At 47.1% G+C, this 12,500-nt stretch overlaps 1 protein-coding gene across 1 annotated transcript in view; it reads left to right on the top strand.

Moving 5' to 3' along the window:
- Positions 1-12,500, top strand: part of LOC143287228 (endoglucanase E-4-like) — a 36,199-nt gene that overhangs the window by 6,451 nt on the left and 17,248 nt on the right. The window contains exons 2-5 of the mRNA XM_076595173.1: positions 4,969-5,170; positions 7,519-7,729; positions 8,018-8,191; positions 12,027-12,211. Of these exons, the coding sequence (XP_076451288.1) occupies positions 4,969-5,170; positions 7,519-7,729; positions 8,018-8,191; positions 12,027-12,211 (772 nt within the window). The remainder of the gene's footprint in view (positions 1-4,968; positions 5,171-7,518; positions 7,730-8,017; positions 8,192-12,026; positions 12,212-12,500) is intronic.

Here is a 12,500-nt window from a genome sequence, read left to right on the forward strand (position 1 = left end):
ACATTGCTATCACATCTTTACAGCTACATGTATAATTCCTCCTACAACAATTACTATTGCTGGGGGCAGAATGTGCCGTACTTCGTTATTGCTACAATACAGCCATGGTTTGTTTTCTAAGATGGAGTGGACGAAGATAGATAAAAAGGAGTTCGACAGAAGGAATACAAGTACCTCAGAGACTGGAACTTTGACGCCACAAATGAAACAAACAAACAAACAAAAAACAAAACAAAAACAACAACAACAACGAAAAACACCACTTTGAATACTGCAGTCTACCCCCCCCCCCCCACCCCCTCCCGTTCTTCTTCTTCGTTCGTGGGCTGCAACTCCCACGTTCATTCGTATGTACACGAGTGGGCTTTTACGTGTATGACCGTTTTTACCTCGCCTTGTAGTCAGCCACACTCCGTTTTCGGGGGTCCAAACGTTATGAAGTCAGCAGCAGCAACAACACCTACCAAAAAAACAAAACAAAACAGAACGAACAAACAAACAAATCAGCAGACCACAAGACACACAATGCCAGTGAAAACAGCGAACGGTGTGACCTCCAGGACTGGCTTTCTTTAGGGTCGTCGCCGAGTGCATGAGGATAACAGGAGATTGCCCATGATGTGGTTCTGTCAGCTGATATCAGCGGAAATGATGACAATCACAGACCGGCAGATGGGTGGCGGAGGAGAGGAGACAAGAGACGAAGTCCGCTTGATGCTCCCACCCCAAGAGACTCGCCAGCTAGGAGTGGGTGGTCAAAAGTATGTTGAAAAACAAAGAATCTGCACGCAAGAGCGTATACACAGAGGCATAGCCACGGAGAGAGAGAGAGAGAGAGAGAGAGAGAGAGAGAGAGAGAGAGAGAGACACACCACCGAACACTGTACACTGTACACTGATATGTTTAATGTCATTAACTGTAAAGCTCTAGAGACATATTTGGTACAAATCAGAACAAAACTGGTGCAAAACAGAAAATGGAACAGAAAGGAAATACGTTATCGAACCACAGAGAAGGAGAGAGAGAGAGAGAGACAGAGAGAGGCAAAGACATACACACATACAGACAGACAGAGGCAGAGAGATAGACAAAGAGACAGAGAGACACGTAAAGAGACAGAAAGTGGAAGAGAAAAGAGCAGAGCAAGGGAAGCTGTGCTGAAGAACATGGAGAGTTTATTTGTTGATTTCAATGGTCGCCCTTGGACATTTTTCAGTGCGTGAAGAAGCTTTTGCACAAACCATCCTCTGAATAAACTTCAGCGGCCCCCATCATCTCTTTTCAACAACATGTTCCGGCAAACAGCAATGAGATGTGCGTTCTGATAATGATATGCATTTATTTATTATTATTTATTATTATTATTATTATTATTATTTTATTATTATTTTCATTACTACTGCCTTTTTCATTCATTTTTTTCTTTCATAATTATTATTTATTTATCTATTTATTTATTTATGTAAGCTTATCTATATATATATATATTTTTTTTTTTTCTCTCTCTCAAGGCCTGTCTAAGCGCTTTGGGTTACGCTGCTGGTCAGGCATCTGCTTGGCAGATGTGGTGTAGCGTATATGGATTTGTCCGAACGCAGTGACGCCTCCTTGAGCTACTGAAACTGAAACTGAAAAATGATATGCATAACAGGAAGTCCTCGAGTAGGCTTCTTTTACCGACAACACGATCACGTGGGTGAATGCAGTTCATGTAAGACCTTCACAGCGAGTGTAAAACACAGCAACCTTCCTATGCCTGGAGTCATATTTCAAACTTTAATATTTTGGATGAATGACATCCTTTTAAGAATATTCCCCATAGTATTATTCAAATTGATGTCCAGTTACATGGTAGTGTTTTACTGCTCCTGGAAGATGCATGTATGTGTCAGTAAATGTTCCATGCTAAGCTGAAGTTACTTTTTAGATTAAAATGATTAAAAGACTACTATTAATCGATATGTCAATATGTCAACAACCAAAAAAGTGCTAAGTTCTAGAAAATAAAGATATAGCAGTAAAACGACTGTGGAGACATTGTACCTTTCCAAGTTGTGCATTGTCATTATGACCAGGATATGTGTGGAGTGATCTGCTTTTTTTTCTATCTTAACTCACTCAGTACGGCCAGTCCTCTCTTCTCCTCTACACAGACCCCTCGGATGTCCAGTGGGTGTCTGAATGACCCAACCTTTAGCTTCCGTCGTCAGAACTGTGGTATTCTTTGTCAACATTCACCTCTTCAGTATAAGAGCGTTCCGCTTCCAATATTTTGATGATGGTATTTGGGATGAAACGCTGTCAACGTCGTCTCTTTCGCCGTTCGTATGGAGAGAGTTAAAGCCAAATTCGTGGTTGACAGACATTGTAATTCCAGAGAAAATGCGGGGTTTTTGGGGTTTTTTTAAGTTAAAGTTTACCATGGACACACACACACACACACACACACACACACACACACTCTCTCTCTCTCTCTTTGTCTGTCTGTCTATCTTTTCAGACACTTGGACAACCGAAACACAAGAGTTATTACACACACTCGTGTCTTGACACACGTGAGCCAAAAATCGAACAGTGCACAATAATTCATGAACTCCAATCCGCACACAACCTGCGTACTACGAAGGTACACGGTTAAGTTGGTATTTGCAGCATGCGCATGTGTGCGCCTGTGCGCAGGTCAATGCGTACTGCGAATATAACGAAGTTACGTTGGTACATAAAGGGTTAGGTATACGTACATGCTTACCTGTTCTTTCTATCTGATTATTTTTGTCGACTTAGATGTTGTCTTTATGTATCTGTTGTTTCTGCTGCCTGGCTGTTTGTCCACTTAGATGTTGTCTTCATGTATCTGTTGTTTCTGCTGCCTGGCTGTTTGTCCATTTAGATGTTGTCTTTATGTATCTGGTGTTTCTGCCTGGCTGTTTGTCCATTTAGATGTTGTCTTTATGTATCTGTTGTTTCTGCTGTCTGGCTGTTTGTCCACTTAGATGTTGTCTTTAAATATCTGGTGTTTCTGCCTGGCTGTTTGTCCACTTAGATGTTGTCTTCATGTATCTGGTGTTTCTGCCTGGCTGTTTGTCCATTTAGATGTTGTCTTTATGTATCTGGTGTTTCTGCCTGGCTGTTTGTCCATTTAGATGTTGTCTTTATGTATCTGGTGTTTCTGCCTGGCTGTTTGTACACTTAGATGTTGTCTTTATGTATCTGTTGTTTCTGCCTGGCTGTTTGTCCATTTAGATGTTGTCTTCATGTATCTGGTGTTTCTGCCTGGCTGTTTGTCCATTTAGATGTTGTCTTTATGTATCTGGTGTTTCTGCCTGGCTGTTTGTCCACTTAGATGTTGTCTTCATGTATCTGGTGTTTCTGCCTGGCTGTTTGTACACTTAGATGTTGTCTTCATGTATCTGGTGTTTCCATCTGACTCTTATTGCTCTGCTTTGCATGTTGTCTCTCTGCACCTGTTCTTGCTGACTGTTTGTCAGACAAAGAGCCATGATATTCTAGCCACTGTGTGGGATCGGTTCACTCTAATCACTTTCTCATCGACTATTAAAATGACAGTACCATCACATCCACCATCAAAATGACAGTCATGACAGCTGGCCACTGCGTCTTCCCAATCTCATTTCGAGGACCATGAAATGTCAATAATCTGTCACAAAGAACCACCTGCTTTCCTGAAAACAGTCATCCGAGATTTAGTCATTTGTTCTGTTTTAGTTGAAACAGACAATAAAGCATTTTGAATTGAGTTATGCAAAGTGTCATATTGTTTTTTTGTTTTGTTTTGTTTTGTTTTGTGTCGTGCGTATTGTATTGTATTGTATTGTATTGCCTTTCATTGCTTTGTCTTGCAGCCCTCCCCTCTCCCGCCTACCTCACACACACTCACACACACACACACACACACACACACACACACACACACACACACACACACACACACACACACACACACACTGTCTGTCTGTCTGTCTCTCTCTGAGAAACAAACGGCAAACGTCGATTTTGACATGCATTTTTGAGTGGCAACAACTAACATCAATGAGATACTTTCAATTTATATACATATATTTTTGTTGTTATTGTTGTTGTTGTTGCACTATTCTGCTTTTTGTGACAGTCTCGTTATTCAGAAATCTTAAAAAAGACTGTGAAAAAAAACCAACAACGTTGAGACGACACTGTTTTGTTTTGGACATGTACTCAGTGGCTCCATGTGGCGCGGGCTCTGGTTCCAATACCTGTTTGTTATTTCCAGTCCTGGCTGCCTTATCTCCCTGACCTTGACAGTTATGATTATGCATAAGCTGACCGATGAAGGGGTCATAAAATTATCTTTGACCATGAGCTTTTTAATTCGTACTTAGGAGCCTGATTAAACAGTAGTGAAACCACTCACTGGGCCGTAAACGACAGAGGAAAACCTAAGGTTCGTATGTTCAGTATGTGTATCTGCTGTGCTTTTGTTTTTTTCCTTTGGTCGAGCTTTCTTTCTTTGTTCTAATTCTGTCGATCTCTTTTGCTCTTCTCTTCTTTTTTTGTTTATCCACCATGCAAACAAAGATTTAAAAACCGTAAGGATTGTATTTACCGACTAATTTTTTTCTTTTAATATCTATTATTCGTTTGTTTACTTAAATATGATTATGTCTCTGCTTAGCATTACAATATGTATTATTTTCTTCTTCATATATTTGATTTTTTTTTTTAACATGCACGTGTTTATGTACTTATGATTGCATACATGCATGCCTTTTTGTGCGTGTTCGTTCGCGCACGTGCATGTGCACGGTCGTGCATGCGTTCGTATGTGTGTGTGTGTGTGCGCGCGCGCGCGTGCATGTGTTAGTGTGTGTGTGTGTACCACGCACGTGCTCTTGTATGCACATATGAGGGTATAAGCTGCGAATTCCTTTCTCTATATCCGTGTTCATGTTCACGTGTCAAAATTCAAACAGCACGATGAGCCGGAGCGTAGTGGTTCTGACAGCCCTGGCGGCTGTGGCGCTGGTGTCGGAGGGCAAAAACGTGACAGCTGACCTGAATCTGATGCAACACTGGGACGACAACTGGGAGGGCAAGTTCTGCTTCGACCTGCCCACCGGTATCGTGGGCTACGAGATCATCATGCACTTTGACACACCTGTGAAGAACATCCAGGTAGGCCTCTTAACACCTGTGAAGAGCATCCAGGTAAGCCTGTTAACACCTGTGAAGACCATCCAGGTAAGCCTGTTAACGCCTGTGAAGAACATCCAGGTAAGCCTCTTAACACCTGTGAAGACCATCCAGGTAAGCCTGTTAACACCTGTGAAGAACATCCAGGTAAGCCTCTTAAAACCTGTGAAGACCATCCAGGTAAGCCTCTTAACAATGTGAAGAACATCCAGGTAGGCATGTTAACACCTTTGAAGAACATCCACCAGGTAGGCCTCTTAATAATGTGAAGACCATCAAGGTAGGCCTCTTAACACCTTTGAAGAACATCAAGGTAAGCCTCTTAACACCTGTGAAGAACATCCAGGTAAGCCTTTTAACACATGCGAAGAACATCTAGGCAGGCCTCTTAACAATGTGAAGAACATCCAGCTAGGCCTCTTAATGTGAGTCTTCAGTTCGTGAAGGCCGCTTTTGAGTTTTTGAAAATGGTTTGAAGACAGCTGGAGCTAGGCAACATCAAGCAGAGCTTTGCTGACACCCTGGAGGAACGCCTTGAGTCCACCGTGCTGGACAACCAGAATGTGGAGGCAGCATGGGGCGCACTGCATGAGACGGTGTACAACAGTGCCATGGAGTGCCTGGGGCCTTCTGCCAGGAAGCACAAAGACTGGTTTGATGAGAACTGCACTGAGATCAAGCAGCTGCTGGAAGACAAACGCCAAGCCTACAGAGCCCACATTGAAGATCCCAAGTCACAGTTAAAGAAAGCAAAACAGGCTAACTAACTGGTTAGAGCAGACTGAGAGTGCCTCTATTCGCTCATCATTCGTTTTTCAGGCTTCGGACACACACACACACACACACACACACACACACACACACACACACATGTATATTAGTGTGTATATCAATACGAAATTTTCCCAGGGACAACATCCTTGTTGCCGTGGGGTTCTGTTGTAAGTGCGCCAAGTGCAAGCAATACACACGGGACCTCGATTTATCGTCCATTCCGGATGACTAGCGTCCAGACCACCACTCAAGACCTAGCGAAGGTGGTGTGTGTGTGTGGGGGGGGGGGGATTCTAGCGAGTGTACACTGAGTCCAGATTCTCTCGCTTCCAAGGCAAACGTGTTACCACTAAGTCAGCACTCCACTCACACTGAATGTTTCGTTTCAAGTAGACGTGTCGTTGAGATTCTCTCGCTTTCTTTAGACCCCTCGACTGCCAGTAAAGAAAGCAAAAAGTAGAAAGAGGTATTTCAGGTCATAAATCAATATCCAGAACAATCAGCACAAACAAATTAACAAAAAACCAACTGAGAAAACGCTCTGGAAATACACAACTCTTGATCAGTTGTGTGAATTTTCAGCTCTACAGAGATTCACCCCCCCCCCCCCTCTTTTTTTTTTTTGGATGATGTCACCAGTGACGTCACTATGGACGTAATTGTTAGGTCCGAAAGCAGTCGAGGGATTTTGAATTAAACACACGCGTCACCACCCACTCTGCTTACCCAAGAGCCTACATACCACCAAGAGACACCGAGTGTAGTATCAAGTAGACATCGGAATTGAATGAATGATGAATGAATGATATGGATACTTATGTAGCGTCTATGCTTGGTCGGAGACCAAGATCTAAGTGGTTTACAAACACGGGTCATTTTCACAACAGGCTGTCTACCTTGGTAGAGCCGACTGACGGCTGCCATTGCGCGCTCATCATTCGTTTCCAGTGTCATTCAGATTTCAGGCGCGCACACATACACACTCAGACATGTAACATTTTACGTGTATGACCGTTTTGTTATTTACCCCGCCATGTGGGCAACCATATTCCGTTTCCGGGGATGTGCATGCTGGGTATGTTCTTGTTTCCATAACCCACCGAAATCTGACATGGATCAGGGGATCTTTAACGTGCGTATTTGATCTTCTGCGTGCGTATACACACGAAGGGGGGTTCAGGCACAAGCATGTCTGCACATATGTTGACTTGGGAGATCGGAAAAATCTCCATGCTTTACCCACCCACCAGGCGAAGTTACCAAGATTCGAACCTGGGACCCCCAGTTTGAAAGTCAAACTCTTTAACCACGCGGCTACTGCACCCATTACACGTCCTCCAGCAATCTGGATTCATTGCCTGTGTAGGCAGGCAGCCTGATATGCAAGTGACCCACTAGTTTGTAAAGTGCACTTAGAGCTTGGTCTCCGAGAATAGGCGCTATATAAGTAGCCATATCATCATCATCATCATCTGTGTTACCCACACAGACCGAAGATAGGCGCTACATATGTATCCATATCATCATCATCATCATCATCTGTGTCACGCAAACAGCAGTGGGAGGCGGACTGGGTCCAGCAGCCCTCGGGCTGCTCGACAGACCTGACCCTGGTGAACAAGGAGTCCCACGGCCTGCACCCTGCCGGCCAGTACTGCGTCAGGATGATGGGCAAGGTGTGCCAGGGCCCTCCACCCACGGGACACGCCACCCTCGTGGACCTCACCGAAGACGGAATGCAGGTGCCCACCGTTCCTGCTCCGGCTGGTAAGAGGAGAGGCGGTAGGGTGGAAGTGGAAGGAGGGGGGGGACGGAGTGGGGGTGGGGGGTTAAGGGGAAGGAAGAGGAAGGGTTGGAAGAGGGAGGGTGCGGATAGAGGAGGGAGTAGAGGTGAGGGAGGAGAGGGTCAGGGTGTGAAAGAAAGGGGGCAGGGTCTTGGTATTGAAGGAAAGAGTGAAGATGTGGAAGGAAGGAGGGAGTGAGGGAGAGGAATGAATGAGTCACGGTGTTTCGGAAAAGTCTCATCAGATCATGCCAACTCGACTCTGTGTTCAGGCGCGGCGCCCATGAAGTACAACTACGCTGAAGTGCTGGAGAAGTCCCTGCTGTTCTACGAGGCTCAGCGGTCAGGTCCTCTGCCAGACTCCAACAGGATTCCCTGGAGGGGAGACTCCGGTCTGCAGGACAGGGGGCAGGGGGGAGAGGACCTCACTGGGGGCTGGTATGACGGTGAGTAATAGGGGGCGGGGGGGGGGGGGTCACTGGGGGCTGGTATGACGGTGAGTAATGGTGGGGTCGGGGGGGGGGGGGGGTTGGCTCACTGAGTGCTGGTATATTGGTGAGTTAAGGGGGGCGGGGGGGGAGACTTCACAGTGGGATGGTATGACGGTGAGTAAGGGGGTGGAGGAGGACCTCTCCGTGGTTGATATGATAAGTAAGGGGGGAAGGAGATTATCTCACTGGGGGCTGGTATGATGGTGAGTAAGGGGAAAGTGGACCTCACTGGGGGCTGGTATGATGGTGAGTAAGGGGGGATATGACCTCACTAGGGGCTGGTATGATGGTGAGTAAGGGGAAAGTTGACCTCACTGGGGGCTGGTATGATGGTGAGTAAGGGGAAAGTGGACCTCACTGGGGGCTGGTATGATGGTGAGTAAGGGGAAAGTGGACCTCACTGGGGGCTGGTATGATGGTGAGTGAGGGGGGAGATGACCTCACTGGGGGCTGGTATGATGGTGAGTGAGGGGGGAGATGACCTCACTGGGGGCTGGTATGATGGTGAGTGAGGGGGGAGATGACCTCACTAGGGGCTGGTATGATGGTGAGTAAGAGGAAAGTTGACCTCACTGGGGGCTGGTATGATGGTGAGTAAGGGGGGATATGACCTCACTGGGGGCTGGTATGATTGTGAGTAAGAGGAAAGTTGACCTCACTAGGGGCTGGTATGATGGTGAGTAAGAGGAAAGTTGACCTCACTGGGGGCTGGTATGACGGTGAGTAAGGGGGGATATGACCTCACTAGGGGCTGGTATGATGGTGAGTAAGAGGAAAGTTGACCTCACTGGGGGCTGGTATGATGGTGAGTAAGAGGAAAGTGGGCCTCACTGGGGGCTGGTATGATGGTGAGTAAGGGGAAAGTGGACCCCACTGGGGGCTGGTATGATGGTGAGTAAGGGGGGAGATGACCTCACTGGGGGCTGGTATGACGGTGAGTAAGGGGAAAGTTGACCTCACTGGGGGCTGGTATGACGGTGAGTAAGGGGGGGGGGACCTCATTGGGGCTGGTATGACGGTGAGTGAGGGGGGGGGGAGGCACTCCAATGGCTGGTACGGCAGTGAGTAAAGGAGGGGGGGGGGTCACTGAGGGCTGGTATGACGGTGAGTGAGAGGGAGGGTTCCAGAAAGAGAGGACCACACTGTGGTTGGGAATTCACTCGGCGCTGATATGATGGTTGGCAGAGGAAAGGACTTAGTGGATATTGTAACAGTGATTGGAGGGGGAGAGGAGACCTTACAGAGGGCTGCATGGAGACTGGTGTGAGTAGGTAGATATGAAGATATTTCATTTCTGATGTGTGGCGAACTATAATTATGGAAGGACAGCTGATGCTTCACCAAATATCGATGAGGATTTTAAACAGTTTTCATGATTCGATAGATTTAATCAGTTTCGGATTAGAAGATTCTCTGAGAGAGAGAGAGAGAGAGAGAGAGAGAGAGAGAGAGAGAGAGAGAGAGAGAGAGAGAGAGAGCAATTAAGATGAAACTCGTTATGAGACTGAATTACAGGTCGGATTAGGAAGGGATATAGGGGCAAAGAGGCAAGGAGGAAGGAGGGAGGGGGAGGTGGAGGCGTGGGGGTGGGAGGGGGGTGGGGACAGATGGACCAGAGAGCACTGATGTGGGTGATTGCAGGGTTATGCTTCTGTGTCAGTTGGGCCAACAGCAAAGTGAGAGCTGTATGATCAATAGTTTCTCCATTGCAACGGGAAGTCATACACAGATTAGTCTTTCGTGAAAGATTATGGCTCTCAAACTAGGAGGCAAGATTGCACTGGCTCTTAGTGCTGCAGCCTTGGGGGGCTAGTTGGCCTTTGGGAACCACCCCAACGCCGACTGTCCAAAAAAAAAAAAAAAAAAGAAAAAAAAAGCAACAACAACAACAACAAACAAACACAACCCCTTGGCTTAGAGAGTGGGGATGTAACTTGGACAAGACATTCTCCACTATAATCAAATTCTAGCCAAGATAATAGGGACAGCCGTTGCCTCCATTGCTGTTCTGATGGTCATTTTTGGACACAACTATCAAGCGTGGTTTGTGATTGGCTGAGTGCACATTTTATCTTGCATTTTCCCATTCCTCAGGGGGAGGCTGAGGAGTGGGAGGGGGTGTCGTTGATTTCAAGACATCTGTCAGTGTATGTGTCTGTCTGTCTGTGCCATTGGTCGGTCTGTTTGCCTCTGTCTCTCTGTCTCTGTCTCTCTGTGTCTCGCTGTCTCTGTCTGTCTCTATCTCTCACTTTCTCTCTGCTCTTGATCTGCGTTCGTGCGCGTAACAGCTGTGGGCTCTGATGTAAAAACAAACCAGCTCAAAAAACGAAAAGATGTAGAATAAAATGACTGCGACACATTGATATGCGTCTCCCTATACTGACACATTGACATGGGCCTCCCTATACTGACACATTGACATGGGCCTCCCTGTACTGACACATTGACATGGGCCTCCCTGTTGCCTCCCTATACTGACACATTGACATGGGCCTCCCTGTTGCCTCCCTATACTGACACATTGACATGGGCCTCCCTGTTGCCTCCCTGTACTGACACATTGATATGGGCCTCCCTATACTGACATATTGACATGGGCCTCCCTGTACTGACACATTGACATGGGCCTCCCTATACTGACATACTGACATGGGTCTCCCTATACTGACACATTGACATGGGCCTCCCTATACTGACACGTTGACATGGGCCTCCCTATACTGACACATTGACATGGGCCTCCCTATACTGACATTGACATGGGCCTCCCTATACCTTGCCACAAGTGGAGGAGACACCGCTCCTCCTCCTCCACACTAGTCACGGACGCCGCGCCCCAGTCATTCTCAGTACGGTTCTGTTCATCAGCTGCCTGATCACCCGCACTCCCACTTCACTTCCCCACCCTCCCCGACATGCCGCATCATCACTCGCCCTGCCCCACAAAATGGCAGCAACCGGAACTGTGTTGCGTTTTGTTTGGTTGCGGGTGCTTTGCTCTATCCTGTGGTGTGCCGTGTCGTGTCGTGTTGTTTTTTGTTGTGTCGGGTCGTACTGCACTGCGTTGTGTTGTGTTGTGTTGTGTTATGTCGTGTTGTGTCGTGTCGTGTCGTGTGGCGAAAAAGTCAACTTGAATTTCTGCATGGTGTGGAGCACCGTTTATTGTATTGCACTGTGTTATACCATGCTCAGTTTTGTTGTATTGTGTTGTATTGGTTTGGTTTGGTTACGCTGCACTGCACTGGGTGTGCACTATGCTGGGATGTGTTGTGTTTCATTGCATTGCATTGAATGGCATGGCATGGTATGGTGTGGTATGGTATGGTATGGTATGCCTTGCCGTGCCGTGCCGTGCCTTGCCTTGCATTGCATTGCCGTTCCTTGCCGTTCCTTGCCTTGCCTTGCCTTGCCGTGCCTCGTCTCGTCTCACCCCGTCTTGCCTTGCTTTGCCTTTTCTCGCTTTGCATCGCACTGCGCTTTGTTTTATGCAGTGGGAAATCATTTGCTGCTCAGACTTCTCTGAAGGACTTTGACTCGCAAACTAGGAGGTATGATTGCACTGGCTCTTAGCGCTGCAGCCTTGGGGGTTCGGGGTGGGTGGGGCTAGTTGGCCTTTGAGGACCATCCCCAACGCCGACTGTCCTAAAGCCATACTGGCGGCCGAGTGTTGTTACGTTGACAAGACACTCTCCACAATTCTTCCCACCAGATAATCGGGGACTCCTCTGCGTGCTGTTCTAATGGTTATATAGCATCAACTGACTATTAATCATTGTTCTTGGTGCTGTAGCTGGGGACAACGTCAAGTTCAACTTCCCCATGGCCTGGAGCACCACCGTGTTGTGTTGGAGCCTGCTGGAGTTTCGGGACGCCTACAGCCAGGCGGGACAACTCCGCTACATGTACGACGGCATCCGCTGGCCTCTGGAGTACTTCCTCAAATGTCACACCAAGCCTAACGAACTCTACGTGCAGGTCAGATGGCTGCTGCCTTCTTCTTCTCCTTCTTCTTCTCCGCGTCGGTGTGCTTTATTCTCTGTCTGTCTCTCTGTCTGTCTGTCAGTCTGTCTGTCTCTGTCTCTCTCTGTCTCTCTCTCTCTCGATCACTCTCCCTCGATTACCCCCCCCCCCCTCTCTCTCTCTCGATCACTCTCCCTCGATTACTCATCTCTCTCTCTCTTTTGATCACTCTCCCTCGATCACTCTCTTCTTCTCTCTCTGTCACACACACACACACACACACACACACACACACACACACACA

Source organism: Babylonia areolata, chromosome 11 (genome assembly GCF_041734735.1).
Source record: "Babylonia areolata isolate BAREFJ2019XMU chromosome 11, ASM4173473v1, whole genome shotgun sequence".
Lineage (NCBI taxonomy): Eukaryota > Metazoa > Mollusca > Gastropoda > Neogastropoda > Buccinidae > Babylonia > Babylonia areolata.